The sequence below is a fragment of the Chiloscyllium plagiosum genome, chromosome 19 (assembly GCF_004010195.1).
Source record: "Chiloscyllium plagiosum isolate BGI_BamShark_2017 chromosome 19, ASM401019v2, whole genome shotgun sequence".
NCBI lineage: Eukaryota > Metazoa > Chordata > Chondrichthyes > Orectolobiformes > Hemiscylliidae > Chiloscyllium > Chiloscyllium plagiosum.
In genome coordinates, this window is record NC_057728.1 from 54,662,473 (window position 1) to 54,689,080 (window position 26,608).

General features: G+C 43.0%; 1 protein-coding gene across 1 annotated transcript in view; it reads left to right on the forward strand.

Annotated features, from left to right (window-relative positions):
- The window catches only part of stab2 (stabilin 2), a 181,790-nt gene that overhangs the window by 35,276 nt on the left and 119,906 nt on the right, over nt 1-26,608 (forward strand). The window contains exons 9-18 of the mRNA XM_043709921.1: nt 1,690-1,823; nt 4,517-4,650; nt 6,987-7,069; nt 8,372-8,521; nt 11,431-11,574; nt 14,601-14,663; nt 14,917-15,033; nt 16,459-16,512; nt 18,776-18,856; nt 21,566-21,724. Coding sequence (XP_043565856.1) covers nt 1,690-1,823; nt 4,517-4,650; nt 6,987-7,069; nt 8,372-8,521; nt 11,431-11,574; nt 14,601-14,663; nt 14,917-15,033; nt 16,459-16,512; nt 18,776-18,856; nt 21,566-21,724 — 1,119 coding nt within the window. The remainder of the gene's footprint in view (nt 1-1,689; nt 1,824-4,516; nt 4,651-6,986; nt 7,070-8,371; nt 8,522-11,430; nt 11,575-14,600; nt 14,664-14,916; nt 15,034-16,458; nt 16,513-18,775; nt 18,857-21,565; nt 21,725-26,608) is intronic.

The window sequence follows — 26,608 nt, forward strand, 5'->3', positions numbered from 1 at the left end:
ATTATTCCAAGGTTTTTAGTGGAGGAAAATCAAGCAAAATTTGACACCGAGCTACATTAAGTCAGATGAACAAAAGCTAGGCCAAAAACAGAGGATTTAAGGGGTGCATGAAAAGAAAAGGTTGAGAGAGAGAAGACATTTCAAATGGGGATTCAAAACTTACGGCCTTGGGAGCAAAACACTGCCACTGTTTGTTGGGGTGGAGGGTTAATAATTGGGAACGACAAAGTCCTGGACTTGATTGAAAAGAATGATGCGTGCTTGAAAATGAAGGTGACTCCAGTCTGAGAGTCAATGAAGGCCAATAGAAGGCAATGGGTGAATGGGACTTAGTACAAATTACTGTATGTACTCAATTAGTTGTCAGCTTTCCAAGAAAAACGCTTTTGGCACAACATTAAAGGGTGGATTTATACACAGGTAATGTTTCTGAGGGGCTTGCTTAATGAAAAGGTAATGAAGGAAGCCATGATTAAGAGGAATGGACACTCCCAATCAGAACTCTCATTGTTTGGGTATGTTCTATACAAATGTGTTGATTCAAATGCATGGATCTTTGCTTCCAAACAAGGTACCAGGGCTCAATCAATCTGAATTTTCACTTTGTCAATCCCATGAGTTTTGAACTGGATGTGGGGCTCCCACTCTCCAGGTAGCGCAGGTTCCAGGTTGATCAGGTGTCCGGTGAATATAATGCTACTCACGGCAAAAACCCATCAAGGCATTGAGCTCCAGCCCACTTTCTGACACGGCAATGGCAAGCTTCAGGGAGCCCCTACCAACTTCCCCTATATCTCAGGAGAGGAAACATTTACTGGGCTTGTGATTTCAATGCTGCTCAGGGGTCAGGGAAAAGGGGAGGCCAGCATCATTGGAAAATTGTACTATATTAATGAATAATAAATTGAGGTTTGTGAAATATTAAGGACTTTAGGGCAAAAGTCAGAAGTTGTCTGTTACATGAGATTACATGAAATCAAATTTATAGCGTCTGGCTCCTTTACTCTTTCATGGGACGATCATCGCGAGTAATACCAATGTTTATTGCCCAATAGCCCTTGAACTGAGTGGCCTGGTAGGTCATTTCAGAGGGCAGTTAAAGGTTAACGACACTTATGTAGATCTGAACTCACATGTAAACCAGAATGGGTAAAAAAATGGAGATTTCCCTCTCTAAAGAGCATTAGTAAACCAGATGGGCTTTTGTAACAATTCATGATAGTTTCATGATCTTTATTAAGGGCAATTTTCAATCCCAGGCAGAACTAAATCCAAATTCTACCTGTTGTTGTGGAGTTTGACCTCACATCCCAAGATATTAGCCTGGGTCTCTGGATTACTGGTCCAGTGACATTACTGTTTGGCCACCATCCCGCTTTATTTAGTTGCTAGGCTGGCTAGGAGGACAATAGAATCCTCAAGTCCGTAAGTTAAAGGGAACAGATGAGAATTCCAGAAGATCCAGCTTTTTTCATTGTTTGCTGATCTATCGATCTGGAACTTTTTGTGTAAGCCTATACAAGATATTAATACAAATATAACATTTAAATGAAGAATGCTTTATACTAATTAAAACACCATTTTCATGTCCAAGGAAAGAAAGGAAGGCCTTCAAATTTTGACATACTTTCTGATGGAGAGTACACTGCAAGACTTAATCGATGTTTCATATTTTCGTTTCTTTTGCAGTCTCATTGTCAGTGTCAGGAAGGCTATGAGAATCTGTCACCCGGAATTGGATGTGAATTGACTGATGTCTGCAAGAGCAACAACACTTGTGACAAAAATGCCAACTGTGTTACAGTTGCCCCAGGCCAGATCCAGTAAGCAGTTCATGTAACGTCTGTTCAGATGGTAATGATGTCTAATGATAACTGGGGGGAGACGTGGGAGCAGCAGTTGGCCATTCAGCCCGAGGAGTCTGTTCCATCATTCAATGAAATCATGGCTGGTCTGATAATTGTCAGCTCCACATTCTTGCCATTTCCCATAACTCTGGATTACTTTAATGATTAAAGATCTGTCTATCTCAGCCTTGGATATACTTATTGATCCAATCAGGACAGAATTAACAGACTCGATGCCCTTAATGAATATATCAAGGGTGTCCTGACACCTTGGTATGCAACCTGCCTTAAATCAAATGCATCTTTTTGGCTCGGGTTTGATGGTATAGCCTGGCCCTGGCAGCCAGGCTGGGCTTGTGACCTCTATCAGTCCAGAAACTGGTCCTGTTTTTGGGTCAGTGGATGTTTGCAGGGTTAGTAGGTATGACATCCTAATTTCTCAGGGAGGGTAATGGTCATTCACGTTATGTTGGGACAGCTCAGGTACATGCCTCACCCCAGATGGAGTGAACCTGGAGTTGAGCTACAAGGTTAACCGTGACCTTATTGCCCTACTCTGATCCTATTTTTTACATCAGTAGTCGTTTAGTAATGTGAGTATTGCTGAAAAAAAAGACACATTAAGTGCCAAAACTTTTCATCTCGCACACATCAGGATATTTTGCAAGAATACAAATTCATGTTGAAAACCAACATTTATACCCCATGAAAGGAGAGTGCTTGGCAAGTGAACTCTGATTGGTAGAGGCATTGCCATGGAGAATGCACCCATTAATGTAGATTGACAGTTAACAGCTGGGTTTTCTTAAATTGTAAACCAGGCATTGGTCAGGAAAATTGCCCTGAGAAGCAACGAAAGGCTGTCATCTATTCTGTTGAAATAAGCACAGTTTTTTTTTTTCATTTGTGGGCCTTGGGAATTGCTGGCTGGCCAGCATTAATAACCCATCCCTATAGGCCCTTGAGAAGGTGGTGGTGAGCTGTCTTCTTGAATCACTGCAGTCCACTTTTTTTTAGATTAGATTAGATTAGATTACCTACAGTGTGGAAACAGGCCCTTCGGCCCAACAAATCCACACCGACCCTCCGAAGAGAAACCCACCCCTCTATATTTACCCCTGACTAATCCACCTAACACTACGGGTAATTTAGCATGGCCAATTCACCTAACCTGCATATCTTTGGACTGTGGGAGGAAACCGGAGCACCAGGAGGAAACCCACACAGACGCGGGGAGAATGTGCAAACTCAACACAGACAGTTGCCCAAGGTGGGAATTGAACCCGGGTCCCTGGTGCTGTGAGGCAGCAATGCTGACCACACTTACTATGGGTTACAATTGATACAACTGAGTGACTTGGTAGGCCATTTCAGAGTCAACCACATTGCTGTGTCTCTGGAGTCATATGTAGGCGAGACCAGGTAAAGATGGCAGATTCCCTTCCCCTAAGGACATTAATGAACCTTAATGGGTTTCTCCAACAATTGGCGTTGGTTTCATGGTCATCAGTTGACTCTTAATTCCAGATTTCTTTTTATCGATTTCAAATTCCACCATCTGCTGTGACAGGATTCAAACGTGATTCTGGATTTAAGGATTAATAGTTGAATGATAATACCACTAGGCCATCACCTCCCTCTAGTGCATCTATATTAATCTATCTGGCTTCCAGTACAGCAAGTCCACCATCCTATGAACCTGACTGATAATTTAGGAGTTCATGGGTTGTAGGCATTGCTGAAAAGACCCGAATTTGTTGCTCTTTCCCAATTGCCATTGAACTGAATGGCATGCTAGGCCATTTCAGTGGGCAGTTACCAGTCACATATAGGCCTGACTGGGTAATAACGACAGATTTTCTTCGCGAAAGATATTGGTCAACCAGATGGGTTGTTATGATAACCAGTGTTAATTTCACAGGTGTACTATCTGTACTGTGACATTTAAGGCTATGGGATGAGTGCTGAAAGTAAGACTGTTGCAGATTTAGAGTGGTTTATGTTGGTGCAATGTCTGTGGGCCAAAAGGCCTCTTCAATACTGAATAACTCTATGACTCCCACCATAACTGTGGCCAATACATCACATTGAAAAGGTGCAGGACAGAACAGTATAAGAGACAAGAATGAGAGAAGCTCCATACAGCCCATTATTCTTCCATTGCATCCAATCATGGCTGATTTTGGGTTTCAACTTCGCTTTCCCAGTCTCATCCTCAATCCGTTGACTCTCTGAGAGAAAAAAAAAATCAATGTATCAGCGACCATGTTGTGATGCTGGTAGTGTCACTAAAACCAGACATCCAGAGATCCAGGTCAATATTGGAGACCATCGAAACTAATGGAACTTTAATCTGAAGAATCTAGAGATTGACAACTAGCCTCAGTAATGGTGACCGTGTCATTAATTGTCATAAAAACCCATTCAGTTCAGTAGAGTCCCTTGGGGAAAGAAATGTGCCACCCTCACTTGGTTTGGCCTACATGTGACTCCAGACCCACAGCAATGTGGTTGGCTCTTAACTGCCCCTGAAATGGCCTTACCAGTCACACCCATATCCCATAAAGAATTTTTAAAATTCATAACATTTAATATGCAAAAAACAAGTAATTTTGATGTATGTTAATGCTGATGAGGGATTTAATGCAACAAATGATCATCTTACTCAGGTGCAGCTGCAGTGAAGGATATACAGGAGATGGCTTTGTCTGCTATGGAAGCATCATGGAAAGAATCAAGGACCTGAACACCCAGTCTAGGGGTCCGTGGCAAGGACAACTAACATCAGCCATGTTGTTTTTCGGTAACCTCCTTCTCCCTCAGTTTTTTGTAAAGATTTTATCTTCCCCAGATTTGGGGTAGACAGTATAAGTTTAATGGAGGCCATTGGCTAAATCATTTCTCTGTTGTCTGCTTGAGAAAGCCTCACAACACTTACTAGTCTGTCTAAAAACTGTAAAGATTTTATACCAACTCTGTGACCTCATTATAACCTATGGGCACATTTTGCTGGGATGGGGAATTAAGTCAGTTATACACCCATCCATTCCAAGGAGTGAGGCAAGTCATCACTCAGAACCAGATGAAGGGAGGAATTGTCTTCAGGGACTGTCTCCTGGTCGGGAAAGGGTGAGGTCCATGTTAGGGGGAAGGACCATAATAGCATAAGAATTAGGAATAAGAATAGGCCATTCAGCCCCTTCAGCCAATCGCAGCTGATCCGGCATTTTTTACGTCCACTCTCCTGCCCTTTCTGCATAACCCTTGGAAGTTGGAGTATGACTTGGTATTCCCAAACCGGCTCCCACCAACCGACAGGAGACCCAATGATTGCTATGGCGAGGGAGGCCTGACCAGATGAAATGCCTGTCAGTATCAAATCTGCCCTGGATTTAGGACCCCAGCCACTGAAATTCCACCCATTGAGAACTGCCAGCCAATTAGAGTATGGCAGTTCTCGAGTGCAGAAACACTATCTGCATTAATTTTGTAAATTACATATCTCAAGTCAGTGATTCATACCAGACACTTCCACATTATAAACATTGATCGTACAGGAAATACATTCATGTAAAGTATCCGAATATAGCTTATCATCTCATCGTAACAACCTGCTGAGAAACTAATACTGCACTTTTATAGTCAGCAATAAGTAATCCTATTTATAAACTACATTGTTGGCATCACTGGTGATGAATGTGGAAATCACTATCATTATGTGACACCATATGAGGGATCAGGATGAGGGCTCTGTCCTGTTCCTTCACAAGGTCTTGACTGTGGTGCTGAGGGTCAATGACCTGTAGTTTACAACAGGCTGCAGATGTCCAGCACCACTGTTGGTCAATGGACCACACTTGAGAAATGTTCGGAAAGTGTGTCTTCAGCTCCCCATCTGTATCCTCATGGAGTTGCGTAGCTGTTAGTAATAAGGGGCTTGTCTAAACGTTTAGGTGTAATGATGGACTGTTTCCCTTATCAAGCATTCCTGGGCAATATTAGGAGGTGGTAAATTAGGAGGTATTGAGTCTGCAGTCTTTCGCTGTAAATTCCTGACAGAGTTTAGAGCTTGTTTAAAAAGAAAATCGCAACCTGGGATACACTGCCAGATGGATATGAGACTGGCATCTAGTGAGTGGACCTGACATGGGAGTAACAAGTCACTTTGCAGCCTTCCACCTCTGGAACTTTCCCTCACCAGGTATCTGGCTCTATTTTAGATATCTTTAACCAAAATTAAAGCAGCCATAGTCCCACCAGAGCGTAAGGCTGCTGTCTCATTAGGGAGACAACTGGGCGTGGTTTAACCTGACCGTCACCATGCCTTAGGCGAGGGAAGAGGTTGAGAAGGAGAGTAACCTCAGCTGGTGTGACAATTGAATTCATGCTGTTGGCATCACTCTAGATGGCATGCCAGCCATTCCAGCTAACCAAACCCCTTTAATAGGTTTAGGGTAAGAGGGGAAATAATGAAAAGGGACCTAAGGGGCAATGTTTTCACGCAGAGGGTGGTGTCTGTGTGGAATGAACTGCCAGAGGAAGTGATGGAGGCTGAGACAATTAAAACATCTAAAATGCATCTGGATGGGTGTATGAATAGGAAGGGTTTAGAGGGTTATGGACCAAGTGCTGGCAAACGGGACTAGATTAATTTAGGATATCTGGTTGGCATGGACGAGTTGGACTGAAGGATTTGTTTCCGTGTTGTACATCTCTATAATTCTATCACTCTAATTAACAAGTTCAGATATATTATAGTACATCTCTGAATCCAGGTCTCCTCACTCAGAGGTACGGACACTACCACTGTGCTATACAAACCCTAAAACACCTTGAATCTACAATCTTCAGATAGCTTCCCAATTCACAAAATTTAGAAACCTCTTCCATTTGACCATGCAAGCTGTACCTTTGTAAACTCATTAATAGAGATCAGTTGCAACAAATAGTCAGTGACTCCATTGTTGTATTGGACAACCAGGAAGAGGAAAGTGAGTTAGATGGAACTCAGTCTCTCTCATCTCGCAGTTCCTGATTCTGAAAATTAGTTCCAGTTTTGATATACTTGTCAAAGAATATACATTTTCAAGTATCATTAGAATACAGTTTATAATTGTACATTTTTCTTTCTCTTACCAGGTGTTGGTTACTCAAAGCCACTGACCAATTTAGGTCCTTTTACTTTATTTGTGCCCACCAACAAGGCCTTTAAAGCAGTTGATGTAAGTTACTTGAAGTGAACTAATGACAATCATTCCTCTTTATGATTTTTCTTTGGGAGAATTTACACAGAGCAAGAAGAGGGAAGTGACTGCTGGAGCATGGACACCTGAGCCCTCACTTTACACTGCATCATCAATAGCATGTAGGATGTGTTAGCACAGTCGTTTGGCCACGCACTAAATGTCACATTCCCCATCTTGTCAAATTTGGATGGTTGAGGGTCCACATGCAAACAGGGGTGAGGGGAGAGGTGTGCAGTTCTTAGCGAGTAACCATAATATATTCAGCCAGAAGCATTCCAAGTTGCAACTACATGCATGGTTATACTAAAAAAAAAGTATCCTTTTAATTTTATTAGACTCCCTCTGCTGGCACATGCATGTCTGATAGCCTCAAGTGGGCAAAATGCACAATGTAATACACTGGTGATGGGTGTTTGTATCAGAGAATATCATCGTTGAATCCCTTTTAGTGCAGAAAGAGGTCATTCAGCCCATTAATTCTGCACCAGCCTTCCAAAGAGCATCCCACCCGCCTATCCTATCCTTGTAATTTACCATGGTTAATCCACCTAGCCTCCACACCCCTGGACACTATGGGCAATTTCCCATGGCCAATTCACCTAACCTGCACATCTTTGGACTGTGGGAGAAGCCTGAAGCATCCAAACAAAACCCACACAGACCGAGGGAGAACATGCAAACTCACACAGACAGTCACCCAAGGCTGGAGTTGAACCTGGATCCCTGGCACTATGAGACAGCAATGCTAACCACTGAGCCAGCCCAGGAGAAGGAGGTTACATCAAGTCAGGTGAAGGGATTCCATTTAAAGTTACAAAGAGCCAGACCTTCCTGACATCTTTTTGCAATCTAACATCTCCTGCTCACCCTAAGCATTTCCAATCATCATTGATTATTGGGTATTGCATTCGGGCCTAATCTATGCTCTTTGATGGCCGTATGAGAGATCCTATGACAAGTGGGATCTCCTTTGTGCTTTTTTAAAAATCCCTAAATCAACACCATTAAATAAAGCAAGTTACCTGTCACCTTGCTCATTCTGGAATCTTGCTGTGCACAATTTGACTACCACACTTCCTGCATTACAACAAAAGCAACTCAACAGCTATGAGGTATTTCAAGAAGCCACGAGATTGTGAAAGGTGTTACACAAACACAACATTTTTCTTTTTTTCTTATGCTAGTGTTCGACCCCACAATTGTACAGAAGCTCATCGGCTTGGTAACAGCATGTAATATAAATGTTTCTCCTAATAATTATCTCACATTTTAATCCAGTTAAACAGGATCTTGACAGACAAGGACAGAACACAGTACCTTGCAAAGCTGCACATCATTGCTGGCCAGCTTAGCATTGCAGATTTAAACGCCACCAATTCATTTTATACTTTGACTGGGAGATCAGGAGTGACCATACTTAGAGAGAAGGTGAGCTTGTGATATGAAGGAAGTGTGTTTTAATAATTGCAAAGAAAACCATATTTACTGCTAATCTCTAAACTCCTTTCAGTGGAGAAGCAAGTTTGATGACTATTGGACTACTGCTGCTCCTGGTTCTTATATTCTTAATTAAATCACTATTTATTCGGGACAATAAATATTTTTTATTTATTCCAGTAAAATTTCTATTTTTGTACCTAATCTATTTTAGTGGCTGAGATTGGTACCTGGGTACTTTGTAAGTAAGATGGTGTTGCATGCAACAACATTATTTACATTTTACTGTACTTCTGTACTTTGTACTTGAGTGCACATGGCAATAAACCTAATTCTAATTTCTTGATATTTGTGCCGAACAAATTCAACTGCGTAGGAACCTATAATTGTGAGTGTCAGTCCAAATTCAGGGTTTATTTGGACTTATGAAAAGTGGGAAATGAAACTCCTGGCAGGGGATAACTTTGCTCCAAGTGCAATACCAAATATCAAAAGTAAATTCTACTGTCTCATGTCAGGCTTTATCCCTGGGAAAATTCTGGCAGATTTTGGGACAGCAACTGTAGGTGTTTTCTATTACACACCTCTGGAGCAGTTGGGACTTGAACCTGGAGCCTCCTGGCTCAGAGGCAGGGATGTTACCAGGGTTATACCAAGAGATTACAGTGTAAAGGAAGTAACTGGATTGTCAGTTTTCATGACACATTTCAATGTAATCATTTGGTCTCACTTTGAACATCTGAAGGGTCCAAAGAGGAATTCGGTATCCCTTTGGTCACTCCCACAAGATTCCAAGAGGTTGAGGTATGTTTTGTAGGGGATTTGTAGGAGGTATGCAGGTATGAGGGCATTATGTTTTGTGGGATAAGGTTGATAAACCAACTAGTTTTTTATCTAGCAGTTTCCATTCGATCAAATATCAGGCTGGTGAATAATCAAGAGTGCACAACAGAGATCCCAATGATTATTCTTATCCAGTGGTCATTGTGTGTTACCGTTCACTGACAGGGCCTGGGTATCTGTGGTACAATGGATAGTGTTGGTACAGGCTCCTCTCCATTATGCAGCTGACCAGGAATTCCTTACTCCCTGTCCTTGACATGTGTTGGGAGGACTTACAAGTTAATAACAACCTGTGTGGCTGCATTAACCAATGGTGGCATTGTGGCAACAAACTAGGGACAACAAGCATTTCAGAAGCTTCCCAGTCAGAATCATAGAATCCCTACTGTGTGCAAAAAGGCCCTGCGGCCCATCAAGTCCACACTGACCCTCCGAAGAATAACCCACTCAGCCCCATTCCCTACTATCCGATAGTTACCCTGATTAATGCACCAAACTTACACATCCCTGAACACAATTTAGCTTGGCCAATTCACCTAACCTGCACATGTTTGGGTTGTTGGGGGAAACCGGATCACCCGAAGGAAACCCAGGCAGACACAGGGAGAATGTGCAAACTCCACACAGACAGTCACCCAAGGGTGAGATCAAACCCGGGTCCCTAGCACTGTGAGGCAGCAGTGATAACCACTGAGCCACCGATTTGTATCATCAAATGCAAAACATGGGCCATTATCTCTAGATAAACAAAGCAAGGCTAAGCACTGATGGACTTCATTCACACAGTTTATCTCGATTGTATGTCTCGTTCTACAAGCTTAAGGATCAGGATAAAGTTGTAATGCTGTAGCATATTTGATTGATTGGAAATGTGTACAAACGTGCATTCACCTCGGGCTGTGTTCATACTACAGCCATAATGGTGTAAAGCAGTTGGATTCACACAAAATTAAAAAGATGCAATTTATATCTAAATTCAAGGTTCAGTGGCTCAGATATGAAGAAGAGTGAGATTCCACAGAGGGGGAACAGTTGCTGTCTCACTCCTTATGAATAGGCTGTGCCCATAACACTACAGTTATAGTGTAAATGCAGTCCGAAAGAACAACAATGGGAATAGAATACAAGAGTAGGGACGTGGTGCTGAATTTGTACAAGACACTTGTTAGATTTCAGCTGGAGTATTGTATACAGTTGTGGGTGCCACATCATAGGCAAGATTTGAATGCAATGGAGAGAAGGCATAAGCAATTGACCAGAATAGTTCCAGGAATGAGAAACTTCAGCCATGAAGACAGATTGAAGAAGTTGATTGTTCTTCCAGGAGCCTAGAAGGCTATCGGGAGACCTGATTGAAGTTTTAAAATCATGAGCAGCCAGACAGAGCAGATCAGCTGAAGCTCTTTCCACTTGTAAAAAAAAGTAATGAGAATGCGTAGATTTAATGAAATACAAGTGATATGAGGAAAAGCTTTCTCCCACAGTGGATTGTTGGGCTACGGAATGCACTGCCTTGAAGTGTGGTGGAGGCAGGTTCAATTGGGGCATTCAAGAGGGAGTTGGATGATTAATTAGATAGTAATGGTGTACAGGGAAATGGGGAATAGGCAGGAGATTGGCAGCAGGGGATAGTATCAGTGTCGGTACAACGGGCAAAATAGCCTTCTTCTGCACTGTAATAATTGTGATTCTGTGACTCAGAGGAAACTGTAAGTAAGACAATGTACTAAGAGTTGTAGGTGGATTCTCAAAATTCATGAACTTCCTTCCTAACCCCATATAGCCTTCATCAGTTCAAGAACACAGCTCACCCCCACCTTGTCAACAGCAATGAGGGAATGGGCAATAAATGTGGGCCCAGCCAGTGATACCCATTGCCTATGAAAGAATAAATAAAAAGCAGTCCCAAAGAAGACTGGGCTGAAAATGTTAACTGTTTCTCTCTTTACGCATTCTGCCAGATCTGCTGAGTTTCACCAGCACTGTCTGCTTCTATATGTATTTCTCTATGTGTTTTAGTTGTGTTTATGGTTATCTTTTGTGTTTTTCTTTTTTAGTCTAACCAGCTAAAGCTGCGCATTTACGGAAACAGTAAGAAAGCACGGATCCTGACTGGGAATGTCATTGCCTCTAATGGTTTGCTACACATTATTGACAAAGTGATGGATGGTATTGAACCCACAGTTAAAAGTAGCAAAGAGGTAAAGTCACATACCTGCTTTATGTCTTTAATTATAAGCATGAAAACTACTCTGTTTGAATGCTTTATCCCATAGCACCATAAGACATAGGAACCAAAGAAGGCCATTCAGCCTATCAAGTCTGCTCTGTCACTCAATGAAATGATAATCCTGATCTCTGCTTTCCTGCATTAACCCCATCATCCTTGATTCTCTTAATGATTAAAAATCTCTCTATCTCAGCATTGAATATATTTAATGACTCAGCCTCGACAGTCCGCTGTGTTAAAGCATTTCACATATTCACCACCACCTGAGAGAAGAAATGCCTCCTCAACTCTATCCTAATTGGATGACTCCTTTCCTTTGGTTCGAGACTGTCCTGCAAAGGGGGAAAACTCTTTGGATCTGCCTTGTCAAGCCCTCTATGAATCTTATATGTTTCAATAAGGTCACAACTCATTTTTCTACTGATTCAACAGTCTAACAGGACATTGCTTTACAGTGGCAACAAATATTCTCTTTTCAGGATGGGCATTATGTAGGAGATTTGACTTGATTTATTATTGGCACATGCACCTAGGTACAGTGAAAAGTTTTGTTTTGAATGGAGGACAGGCAGAATATACAATACAAAATGCATTAGGGTCATAAAACAGAACAAAGAATACAATGTTATGGCTGCAGAGAAAGTGCACAAAGAGTGAGATCAACATTAAATTTAAATTTAACAGAGACTAGTTTGGTGATTAAGGATAAAACAAGCAAACCTAAATTTATGGGTTTATAGTCCCACAATGATAAATGGTGAAGCTGATTAGGAATCAGCCAACACTAACAAAGAGTGGTGAAAGTTGATGCACTGTCATAAAAATCCAGCTGGTTTGCTATGTCCTTCAGGAATGGGAGTCTGTCCCCTCATTATTCTTTACATGATTCCCATCTCATAGCATGCAATTGATTCTTAGTCCCTATTGCTAATTTAAAGATTGGCAATAAATTATTAGTTTGACCCACATCCCACGACTAAATTAGAAGAACTACCTGGATGTGATTCATCAATGCGAATTAGTCTATAATCACTGATTAATGAAATCAAAAATTGCTGGAGAAACTCAGCAGGTATGGCAGTGTCTGTGGAGAATGTAACAGAGTTAACGTTTCAAGTCCAACATGGCTTTTTATCAGAACTGAAAGGTGTTGGAAAATTGTGCTTTTTATGTGATTGACAGACGGGGAGGAAGAGCGAGTGGAGCAGATTGTGAAGATATCCTGAGCAAAATGGAAAGACAGTGCTTATGGTAATAAAGGAGAGATAGAGTGTAAAATGGGTGCAGATCATGGGTTCTTTTGATGTTTCCTCTCTGATGACAAACGATCTGTGCTAAGCAAAGAAGTTTGTTCTATATCTTTACATCCCCAACTCAAAGAATTTTGGGCACCAAATAACACTGAACTCATCTTTCATCGTCTTCGCTGACCTCTTTGAACAGGAATCCTCCCCTTCCACCCTTTCACCCATCTCCATTATCCCCTGACCATGTGAACCCCACTCTATGGCCTATCGCCAGCCCATGATTTCTTTATTGTGACCATTATCACAGCCTTGGTCTTTAGCTCTGAGCACTCTCACAATCTGTTCCACTCATTCCTCCTCCACATCTGTCAACAGCTTTAAAACCACCACTTTACAACCCCTTTCCATTCTGAAGAAGAGGCATACTGGACTTGAGATGTTAACTCTTGTCTCTCTGCCCACACATGCCGAGTCAAAAAGTGTGGTGCTGAAAAAGCACAGCAGGTCAGGCAGCATCCGAAAAGCAGGAGAATTGATATTTCAGGGAAAAGCCGTACATCAGGGCTTATGCCCGAAATGTCGATTCTCCTGCTCCTCGGATGCTGCCTGACCTGCTGTGCTTTTCCAGCGCCATACTTTGCGACTTTGACTCCAGCATCTGCAGTCCTCACTTTCTCCCTGTCCACACATGCTACTGAGTTTCTCCAACACTTTCAGATTTTATTTCAGATCGCCAGCATTTGCAGAATTGCGCTTGTATTTTTATGTGAGTCTTACCATGTCTTTTGCCACTTTAACTTAAGCAGACAGAAAATCTGAGTGCACCTCACATGCAACCTTTCCTGTTTGATTTTCTCTACCTGCTCAATGTATGTAGCATCACAGGACTGGGCCATTCAGCCCCTTCAGCTTGTTTTTCCATTCAGTCCAATCCATTTCCTTGACTTGGTAGTATATCCATCAGTGCCCTTGCACAGCAAGAAGCCGTTAGTCTAAATTTCAACATTTCCAATTGATCCAGAGCTTCAAGAGCTTTTTAGGAGGACAGAGGTCCAGAGATTCATTACAACTTGTGTAAAGCAGTTCTTCTTGTCGCCCTCACCCAGAAACAGCCTGCTTTAAACTTGTATCTGTTTATTCTGGTCTGCCGCCTCATTGGGAGAACATCTTCTATCTTTCTCTCTCCTGTCAATTCCTGTAATCAACTTCAACACCTCGATAAGATCACCTGTAAATCGTCTATACACAAGACCAGCCTGTGCTCAAATTTAACCCTTTCATGTTTCAGCTCTGATCAATTCCACTTCCCTGAGCTAAAGAGGAAAATCTTTCTATCTTATAGGAATGGCTCAGTGGTTAGCACTGCTGCCTCACAGCGCCAGGGACCCAGGTTTGATTCCACCCTTGCACGACTGTCTGTGTAGAATTTGCACATTCTTCCCATGTCTATGTGGGTTTCCTCCCACAGACCAAAGATGTGCAAGTTAGGGTGGATTGGCCATGTTAAATTGCTCCTAGTTTCCAAGGCTGTGCAGATTAGGGGAGGATTACATGGATGGGGGTGGAGGTTGAAGGTGGTTCTGGGTTGGATGCTCTTCAGAAGGTTGGTGTGAACTCAAAGGGCTGAATGGCTTGCTTCCACACTGTAGGGATTCTATGATTCTTACGACCTCTTGATTTGTATCCAATGTTGGGCAGGTTTGTTTGGCCAAGTGATTAATAAGGTTGTGTTTTTCCCTTGCTCCCTCAGAAAAGCCTGTACACAATAATTTCAGAAAATGGAAAGTTTAAGAGGTTCATGGAATTACTGCAGGTAAGAGTCCGTCAAACAGGATATCGCAACTTTTCAGAATAACTAATGATATCTTCAACTGTCTTCTCAAAAACCGCATTCCTTTTGGCTTCCTTAAGTCAGAACTTCAACCAGTTAATGCCACTCTTATACTGAAGTAAGAAAACTAATAATGGCCACAGCTCACCTACACAGCTTGTTCTGCTCAGTACACAATGCCTCGTGGTGGCTTTCTGTAGAACTCCCTTCATTCACAATATCCTCTTACAAACAGAAATGTGATCTTAACCAACTCCTCGAGACCTCTGGACCACATACAGTTTTCGTCCCAAGCAGTAGTGCCCTGGACGGGATGGAAGATGGAGGATTGGATTATTTGCTTTCAGCAGAGGTAACAAAATTATAGATTTCTGACATGGAGATTTTATTGCAATGCGTACCTCTTCGCAGGGAGGTCTGTTGGCATATTGTCTGGCACTTTGGCAAGGGATCAGCTTTTGCAGAAGCAGCAAATTGCCAGTTTGTGTAATCACAGAAACTATGGTTTCTCTCACCCCTTGGAGTTATTTAATTGCATGTTTAAAATGGGGTGTCTGAGTACTTTATTTTGGTATCAACCTTGACTTAGGCACAAAAGGTCATGATTCAAGACTCACTTCTTTAGATTAGATTACATTACTGTGTGGAAACAGGCCCTTCGGCCCAACAAGTCCACACTGACCCGCCGAAGCACAACCCACCCATACCCCTACCCCTACATTTATCCCTTACCTAACACTACAGGCAATTTTAGTATGGCCAATTCACCTGACCTGCACATCTTTGGACTGTGGGAGGAAACCGGAGCACCCGGAGGAAACCCACACAGACACGGGGAGAACATGCAAACTCCACACAATGGAGCCTGAGGTGGGAATTGAACCCGGGTCTCTGGCGCTGTGAGGCAGCAGTGCTAACCACTGTGCCACCGTGCTGCCCACGCCACCGTGCTGCCCACTTCTGAGCCTTATGCACGTAACCTAGGCAGCCATGACTAATACACTGACACTATCTCACTGTCAAAGTGCCATATATCAGATGATACCAAGACCTATCACCCTGTTGAGATAGATATAAGAATCTCAGTACATGGAAGAAGAGCAGTAGAGATGCCCCATTGTCCTAATGAAACTTATCCCTTGATCAGCCCTCCCGAAAGGAGGTCCTTCCCTCCTATTATTAGACTGCTCTATGCACCTCCTCTGCATTCATAACCTTTTATGCCTCACTCTGTCTAAACACCCTCTGATCTGTATGTCCTTGTTTGATATGATCTGCCTGTACTGCTCGCAAAACAAATATTTTCACTGTACTTAGGTACATGTGACAATAATAAATCAACAAATCAATAATTGTTGCTGTGGGAAATTTTATTTGGTCAACAAAACAGCAGAGACTGTGCTTCAAAGATAATTCATTCACCATGAGGGACTTTAGCATGTTATAAGGATAAGAAAGGCATTCTAAAAAGCACCAGCAAAATACCTCAGATGCTGTAAATCTGAAATAAAACAGGAAAATGCTGAAAATACTCAGAAGATCAGGAAGAAATTAGAGTCAATTCATTTCAGATGGATGGCCATCAAAATGCAAATCTTTTGTTTAAATGGGATTCTTTTCTGAGTTTGTGAATATAGGTGAATGATAAGCTCCATGAGTCTGCCTACTGAAAGTATAATTTTTGAAATGTGCCCCTCTCTATGTATGTAGTAATCTGTTCTATGCAGTATAAGAACTTTTTTGTGTGCATTGGTAACATCATCTCTTTCCTGTTCAGGGAAAACAGAAGCTTAAGGAGTTGGTGAAACATCACATTATTCCTAAGACTGAGGTGAGTTCTTCTTTACTCAGAAAACATTTGTGGAAATAAAAAGCCAAAAGAAAAAAATACCATGGATACTGGAAATCTGCAATAAGAACAGAACATGCTGGAAAAACTCAGCTGGTTAGGGCAGCATCTGTGGAGAAACAGAATTATTTCTCCCCCCTCCCCCCGAGGCTCCCAGCCTCATTCCTGATGGAGGGCTCTGGCCTGAAATGTCGATTTTTCTGCTCCTCGGATGCTGCCTGACCTACTGTGCTTTTCCGTAACACATCCTCAACTTTAATGTTTCAATGACCTTTCATCGGAAAGGAAAACTAATTTAGAAGTGGACAGAGAACTTGGGTAAAAGATGGGGAGGCAGGAAAGTGTGATGAAGATATTAGATGAAGGAACAAGAGGGAGATGGCCTTTGGTAAAGAAGAAAGGCAGGAAGGGTTAAATGATAAAATGGATGATTGCGTGAGCTAAAAGGAACAAAAAACAAGAGGTAATCACAGAACAGATCCATACAGAAAGATGCCACACAGCCCATTGTGTGTATGATGGCTCTCCAAATGAGCGTTCACTCAGTGCCATTGTAGTTTTGTATTTTCTTTCTTTTCAGATAACCATCCTATTCCCATTTGAAAGCACTAATTGAACCTGCCTCACCACACACTCAGGCTGTCCATTCCAGACCCGGATCACACATTCAATGAGGAAGTTTCTTTCCCTCATATCACTTCTGCTTCTTTGATGAATTACTTCAAATCATAGAATCCTGCAGTGTTGGAAGTAGGCTATTCAGCCCATCAAGACCACACCGACCCTCCAAAGAGCATCCCTCACAGACCCACTCTATCCATGTCACCCTGTATTTCCTGTGGCTAATCTACCTATCCTGAACATCCCTGCACACCATGGCCAGTCCACCTAACCTCTACCTCTTTGAACTGGGGGAGGAAACTGGAGCAGCCAGAGGAAACTCCACACAGACATGGGGAGAATGTTCAAACTCTACACAGACATGGGAAGAATGTCCAAACTCCACACAGACACTCACCTCAGGCTGGAATTGAACCCAGGTCCCTGGTGCTGAGAGGCAGCAGTGCTAACCACTGAGCCACTTTGCCACCCCAGTGCAAACATTTACTCACTATTTTCTCTGTTGCGCAAACCTTTTGTGATTTCGAATGCTTCAGTCATTTCTGCACACTGTCATCTCTTGTCCAAGGAAGAATTGTCCCAGCTTCTATAATCTTTCTTCAAATCCGAAACTCCTCATTCCTGGAACTATTCCTGTAAACTTTTTCTATATTCTCTCCAATGTCCTCACGCCCTTCCTATAGTGTGGTGCTGATAACTGGTCACTCGAGTCAAGCTGTAAACGGCAACATCAGAATCAATGCTAGTATGCACTGTCCGATGAAATGGGATCAGTGGCTATGGTCTAAAATTATTATGTGCTGTGAAGACTATACAGTACCTTCAGAATGCATGCAGTATGAGGAATTAATTTTTATATAGCGATCAGAAATACAATGTTTGAAAGGCTAGAGGTTTTTTTACGACCTCTACCATCGGGGAGAAGGTACAGAAGCCTGAACACATGCACCAGCCGGTTTCGAAACAGTTTCTACCCAACTGTTGTTAGAATACTAAATGGACTCACAAACTCTTAACATTCGCCTGTACCTGTGTTTTTGTTTTTGCCGCTGTTTACCTATTATCTACTTATCTATGCTACTTAACTCTGTGATCTGCCTGTATTGCTCGCAAGGCAAAGCTTTTCACTGTGCCTCAGTACACGTGACAATAAATTCAATTCAATAGAGGAAACAGATCTTGCAATGCATTCAAAAGAGCATTTGGGAAATACTTGCAGTAAAAAGTCAGGGGATTAGGGTCAACTGTAAATCTTTATCAAAGATCTGACATTGTCATCGCTGATTATAATGGATGGCAAAGACAGAAATGTCACAAATTGCAGTAACCCAGTGGAAGGGTAATGCTAAAATTGATCCTGAGATTGTTCTTGTGTACAAGATCAGGGACAGGGATGTTGAAGGGAGAATGAGGCAGAGGTGTTTGTTAAAATGGGAAGTTACAAACAGCTGAGCACCAGGGCTATTGCAGACAGGATGAAAGATTTAGACACAGCTAACACCCATTCTGAATGTGGTCTCCCAAACATAGAGAAGGTTGCACATTAAGCAATGAAAACGGCATATTGAATTAGCTGAACAAGAGTGATTTATTCCTCACACTGTTTTTCTTCTGTATAAACCAGCTGGAAGTTTCAAGTCTTCTCTCTTCACCCACCATCCTGAGCTTAGCAAATCAGCGGGTGACATTGAATGTGAGCTACAATGTAAGTCAATCCTTTCCTCAGTACCAAGCCTACATTCACTTGTTTTAATGTACTTTATTTTATCAGAAAAGGTTGTAAGTAAACAACACAGGCCATCTACTTTGATATAACTTTAGAACTTTGTGTGATGGTACAGTGTGAAATGTAAATGACAGCCTATCTAACCTCTCTCCGGATTCTTATTCCCATTGATTTCAACAAAAATCAGGAAAGATGAGGAACACTAACAAATCTGTCAATAATAGCTCATCCATAGTTGTCACTGGGAAAGTGGGAGTCTGCCATCCTGAACCTTAAACTTCCTCCATCACTGATGCTCAGTAGCAGCTGTATGTACCATCTACAAGATGTACAGCAGAAATTCACCAAGACTTCTTCAAAACCATCTTCCAAACCTACAACTTCTACCAATCCAGAAGGACAAGGGGAGAGGATATTTGGGAACACCACCCCCTGCAAATTCCCTTCCAAGCCACTCACTGTCCAGATTTGGAAGCATATTGCTGTTCCTTCAGTATCACTGGGTCAGAATCCTGGAACTCGCTCCCTAACAACCCTCTGGATCTATCTAAATCCCAAGGTTCAAGAAGGCAACTCATCACCACCTTCTCCAGGACAATTAAGGATTGGCAATAAATGCTGACCTCTTCAGAGATACTCACATTTAGTGAATGAATACAAAAATTACTTAGCTCCAGTACTGAAGGTGTTCTAACAGAGATATTCATGAGGAAAATACAGGATTTTGATCCAGAAATTACATTTATTGAGTCAACTGTTAGTTTTTTTTCTCTTACCCAGCTGGTGCCACACAAATTGTGGTTAATGAAGGACCTGGAGTACCCACAAGCTCTCGCAATTCGGCCACCAAAGCCCAGGAATCTCAATTCTATCTGTGCTTGTATTTCTCATTCTCTGCTTCATTCCCATTTGAATTATGAGGGACCTAATACATCCCACCATGATCTAATGCTGTCAGTGTTTTGAGTGGTGTGCAGTTTGCTGAGAGTGTGAAGTTAAGGTGGTCCTTGAGGCTCCTTTGTATAACCACCAAGCATTTTACATACATACATACACATATAAATAACAATATACACACTGAGAACAAAACATGAGCACTCCTTGTGTATTATTTCTCATGTGAAACATAAATAAAGAAATGGAAATGTACAGTGCCTTAGGTGCTCCCAAGATAATGTGACCACAGTGATGCTTTTCCATTCATGGATGAATCAAATATTGGTGGAATGTGAGTGCAGCAATCTTGTTGATTTGCTTCAAAAATGTAGCATTTATCATTTGTGTCAGCTGTGGCTGTGTTGACAGCAGTCCCAACTCTGAGCTTTCCAAGTTCAAGACCTGCTCAAGGCCTTTATCATAAACACAATAGGCTGGCATTGAAAAGACCAGCCTGACTCACCATTGAAGTAGGGTCAGCACAGAAGTCCGAGCCCTGCTCTTGACTTACTTGCCAGAGGTAGGAAATGGGAGTATTAGTCCTGTATTTTGCCACCAGGAATGTTTCTTGGTGCCTTGAATCGACTGGCCTTTATCTCAAAACCTTCCCTTCGACATTGCAGCGCTGTTGGGCATGCTGCTTTTCAGATGAATGAGGAGGATTCTGTGGGACTGGTTCTGAAGGAGAGCAAGAGAGTTATCCATGGTGTCCTGGCTAATATTCATCCTTCAATCAATATGACGCAGACAGATTATCTTGTCAATGAACACATTGATGCTTGTGGCAGCACACTAAGTCTTTCCTATGTTATAGCAGCAACTACCCTCCAAAAGTATTTTATTGACTATTGTATTGTTTGGCTGAAAGTGCCTAATAGGTTCTTTTAAGGTCTTATCAAAATGAATAAAAGAAGACATGTGGACTTCCATACAAAGCAAATTTATTAGCTTACTCTGTTTTAGATTGATGCAAACTATTAAGTGAATCTATGTCTGCTTTACACATATACAACAAGTGAGTCTCACTGTCTTCTGCCCACTGGCTTACAGCTAGCACTTGGAGCTCTATCTCAGTTTCCACAGGTCCACGAACCCCAGTCCAATAGTAAAAGGTCCCAAATATCAACGTTATTCTGAATCTCATATTACGTGCTGTATTTCCAATTCTAAGTCCCTTAACTAAGCATTCGTTTGTGAAGCAAATAGGCCCAGGTGTGTTACAAAGCAGGCCGAAATGTGTACTGCAGTTGCTGGAGATCAGGGTCAAGATTAGAGTGATGATTCCGAGATGCGGTAGTGTGCTTCCAATTAAACCTGTTGGACTATAACCTGGTGTTGTGTGATTTTTAACTAGATTAGAGTGGTGCTGGAAATGCACAACCGGTCAGGCAGCATCCGAGGAGCAGGAGAATCGACTTTTCGGGCAAATTCCTGATGAAGGGCTTTTACCCGAAACGTCAATTTTCCAGGTCTTCTGTTGTTACAAATCAGTCTGTCCCCAAGACAAGGCAAGATCACTGCAGTTACCTTCCAGCCAAAACAGGCTGCTTTTACACTGAGCATGTTTTTAATGTATATTTCTCCAATTGATTATTGCCATGTCCAATTAATCCTTAATAATTAACCCTTAACAATCTAATTTGGAGATACCATTTTTAAGCCTAACATGGCAGCTATAAAATGCTTTGAGCAATGTTCAGAGATCCTGAAAAGTGCGATATAAATGGTGAGTCTTTTTTATCTCTTTCACAGGGGCAGATCTTGCTGGGGGACCATGGTGCAGCTGTTGATGACACAAATATACTTGGCAAGAATGGCAGGATATACTCTTTGACTGGTGTCCTAGTTCCTCCATCCATCGTCCCAATCCTTCCACATAGATGTGATGACAAAACGTACAGGGTTACCAAGGTAACAGCTGGAAACGACGCAACATTAGTTGAAGTGTGCTTGTCATTTTCTGAAAGGTCAAGAGTGTAGTTTGGGAAACAGTCCAATTTCCGCGAACTGTCTGTCTAGATCTGGTGAGTGGGCAGAAGCAGGAACCGAAATCCACTTTGTCAGTTACCTCAAGGCCAGGTTTGAAATGAAACTTCTGTCTGTGTTGGCAATGAGGGATTTCCTGAGCTAGGATCTCTCTTTTGTCCCTGATCTGAGACCAAAGACCAACTCATCATGAGGGGTCCAATCATTGACCTTGACTTACCTGCCTGAGGTTAGAAAATGTGGCAGTAGCACCTTCTCATCACCAACCCCACCCAAAGCAAAAGATTTCTGGGACGTTGTGAATCACCAGGCCTTTGCCTATGTTCCCTGGCTCCCATGATAGTGGCTTCTACAAAGCACAGACACCCACCAGGTAGAGAAAGCTTTAGCCTTTTGGTGCTCTCCCTAAAGGAAGATTTTATGCTGCACCAATATAACAATACTTGGGACAATATCCAGGGCTGACAAGTGGCAACTAATATTTGTGCCACACAAATGCCAGCCAAAGACCATTGCCAATGAGACAATCTAACCCTTGACATTCAATAGCATGACCATCACTGAATCCCTCACTATCAACATCCTTGGGGTTACCATTGACCAGAAATTGAACTGGACTCATCATATAAATACAATGGGTACAAGATCAGGAAATGTTTGCTGTCTGACCAGACCATTCCTGAATTTGAATGCCCCCACCAAATCTCCTCTCGGTTTTTCCTTCTCGAAAGAGAACAGCCCCAGTTCTGCAATCTATCTTTGGAACTGAAGTTCCTCATCCTTGGAACTATTCCTGTGAATCTCTTCTACAATCTCTCCAATGCAACATTCCGAAAGTGCAGAATCCAACATTGGTCACACATTCCAGCTGAGGCCAAACTAGTGTCTTAACAAGTTCAACATAACCTCTTCAATCATGTGACCCTATCAATAAAGCCTAGGATACTGTCCAATTTATTAACTGCTGTTTGCTACCATTGATGGCTAATGCACATGTATAAAGGTCCTTCGCTCTTACATTCCCATTACAATTGTGTCCTTTATTTCATTATGTCTCTCCATGTTTTTCCTCACAATGTAACACATTCCATTTCTATGCACTGAACTTCACCTGCCCCCGTCCATCCAATCCACCAATTTGTCAATGTCCTTTTCAAGTTTAATGCTATTCTCTTCACAGTTTACAATGCTTCCAAGTTTCATATTATCAGAAAATTTTGAAACAATGCCCTGTACTCCCAGATCTAGACCATTAAAATATATCAGGAAAAGCAAGTATTTCAACACTAACTCAGGGAAACTTCTCACTGGTTAGCATTACTGCCTCACAACGCCAGGGATCCAGGTTTGATTCCAGCCTCAAGTGACTGTCTGTGTGGAGTTTGCACATTCTCCCCGTGTCTGTGCGAGTATCCTCCGGGTGCTCCGGTTTCCTTCCACAATCCAAAGATCTGCAGTTTAGGTGGATTGGCCATGCTAAATTGCCCATAGTGTCCCGGAATATGTAGGCTGGGTGGGTTAGCCGTGGGAAATGCAAGGTTACAGGGATGGGGTGGGTCTGGGTAGGATGCTCAGCCCATCGAGTTGGCATGAACTCGATGGGCTGAATGGCCTGCTTCCACATTGTACAGATTCTATGATTCTATGAAGTCTTCCTCCAGTCTGAAAAATAATCTGAACCATTACTCTCTGTTTCCTATCACTAAACCAATTTTGTGTCCATGTTGCCTCTGAACCTTTTATTCCATCAGCTCTAACTTTATTCTTATGTCTGTTGTATGGCACTTCTTCAAATGACTTCTGGAAGTTGATGTACATAAATCTAACTATTCTCCTCGGAACAGCTTCTTCCAGAGGCAGTGGAGAGAGAAACAGAACTAGGGGGGTATATTTTTAAGGTGAGTGGAGAAGAATTTAAAAGGGACCTGAGAGGCAATGTTTTCACACAGAGGGTGGTTTGTATGTGGAATGAACTGTACCTGCATCAACTGTGCAGTTACACCTTTAAAAGACATTTGAACAGGTACATGAATAGGAAAGGTTTAGAGGGGTATGGGCCAAATTAAGACAAAATGGATGAGTTGAGTTTAGGGAACTTGGTCAGCATAGACTGGTTGAACCAAAGGGTTTGTTTTTATGCTAAATGACTCTATGACTCTTAGTCCAATGACTCTTCTTCAGATCAAAAGGCAAATTTGGACATTCCTTCCAGAAAGGACATTAGTGAACCAGATGGCTTTTAATAATAATTAATGATAGTTATAACTCCAAGTTTGTATTGAATTTAATTTTTACTTTTTGCCTTGATGGACTATACCTACCTTACTGCCTCACTCCCAAATCAAGATTTGTACTAATGTATTTAACCAGCCAACAGTTACTTGCAAATGTAGATAGCTAACACATTCTTGAGATGCCAATAACAAATGTGATTCCAGTAGATTCCAAAAGTCAAAATAATGAAGCATTTGGCAATTTCTGTAGTATGCAAATACATATCCATATAATATCAGTGAATGGTTACTGTTTTAATAGGTTAGTGTCATCTTCATACAAGGCCAACCTTGTAACATTCTTTTAAACAATGTTTATTAACAATTTTTACTTGATGATAAAGCAGCAAAGCTCTTTGCTCACAGCTACATTAATTCCAACCATTTGGCAGAGTCCTATCACATGACTACTGAGGTCACAGTTCATCACAGCATATCTACGTATTCATTAGACACTGTTTCTACATCTTCAGCACAGCAGGAGGCAATTTATCCCATCATGACCGTGCAGGCGCCCAGGAATCACAGATCTGCATTGAACCTGCAGATGGTCAGACGTGGAGCAGACACACACCCAAGGAACATTCACAGTGCAATGGCCATCGGCTCTCTAGCCCACCCTAGTTCCCACTCCGCTCAGTACAATATTGCCTGTTCCAGCCACTATTCCACCTCAGTCCCCACTCCGCTCAGTGCCCTACTGCCTGTTCCAGTCACTGCCTAATGGGTGGCACGGTGGCACAGTGGTTAGCACTGCTGCCTCACAGCGCCAGAGACCCAGGTTCAATTCCCAACTCAGGCGACTGACTGTGTGGAGTTTGCACATTCTCCCCGTGTCTGTGTGGGTTTCCTCCGGGTGCTCCGGTTTCCTCCCACAGTCCAAAGATGTGCACGTCAGGTGAATTGGCCATGCTAAATTGCACGTAGTGTTAGGTAAAGGGTAAATGGAGGGGTATGGGTGGGTTGCGCCTCGGCGGGTCGGTGTGGACATGTTGGGCCGAAGGGCCTGTTACCACACTGTAAGTAATCTAAATCTAAATTTAGTCCCCACTGCGCTCAGTGCCTTACTGCCTATTGCAGTCACGACCCCACACTTGTCCCCACTCCGCTCAGTGCCCTACTACCTGTCCCAGTCACTGCCTGACACTAGTCCCAACTCCGCTCAGTGCCTTACTGCCCATTGCAGTCACTATTCTACCCTAGTCCCCACTCCACTCAGTACCCTACTGCCTGTTCCAGTCACTAAATGACACTAGTACCCAATCCGCTCAGTGCCCTACTGCCTGTTCCAGTCACTGCTTGACACTAGACCCCAATCCGCTCAGTGCCCTACTGCCTGTTCCAGTCACTGTCTGACACTAGTCCCCAATCCGCTCAGTGCCCTACTGCCTGTTCCAGTCACTGCCTGACACTAGTCCCCACTCCGCTCAGTGTCCTACTGCCTGTTCCAGTCATTACTTGACACTAGTACCCAATCCGCTCAGTGTCCTACTGCCTGTTCCAGTCACTGCCTGACACTAGTTCCCCACTCCATTCAGTGCCCTACTGCCTGTTCCAGTCACTGCCTGACACTAGTCCCCACTCCACTCAGTGCCCTACTGCCTGACACTAGTCCCCACTCCACTCAGTGCCCTACTGCCTGTTCCAGTCACTACGCCACACTAGTCCCCACTCCGCTCAGTGCCCTACCGCCTGTTCCAGTCACTGCCTGACATTAATCCCCACTCTGCTCAGTGCCCTACTGCCTGTCCCAGTCACTAAATGACACTAGTACCCATTCCGCTCAGTGCCCTACTGCCTGTTCCAGTCACTGCCTGACACTAGTCCCCAATCCGCTCAGTGCCCTACTGCCTGTTCCAGTCACTACCTGACACTAGTCCCCACTGCGCTCAGTGCTTTACTGCCTATTGCAGTCACGACCCCATACTTGTCCCCACTCCACTCAGTGCCCTACTGCCTGTTCCAGTCACTGCCTGACACTCGTCCCCACTCTGCTTAGTGCCCTACTGCCTGTTCCAGTCACTACCTGACACTAGTACCCATTCCGCTCAGTGCCCTACTGCCTGTTCCAGTCACTACCTGACACTAGTACCCATTCCGCTCAATGCCCTACTGCCTGTTCCAGTCACTGCCTGACACAAGTACCCAATCTGCTCAGTGTCCTACTGCCTGTTCCAGTCACTGCCTGACACTAGTCCCCACTCCACTCAGTGCCCTACTGCGTGTTCCAGTCACGACCCCACACTAATCCCCACTCCACTCAGTGCCCTACTGCCTGTTCCAGTCACTACCCCACACTAGTCCCCACTCCACTCAGTGCCCTACTGCCTGTTCCAGTCACTGCCTGACACTAATCCCCACTCCACTCAGTGCCCTACTGCCTGTTCCAGTCACTACCCCACACTAATCCCCACTCCACTCAGTGCCCTACTGCCTTTTCCAATCACTGCCCCACACTAGTCCCCACTCCACTCAGTGTCCTACTGTCTGTTCCAGTCACTGCCTGACACTAGTCCCCACTCGATTCAGTGCCCTA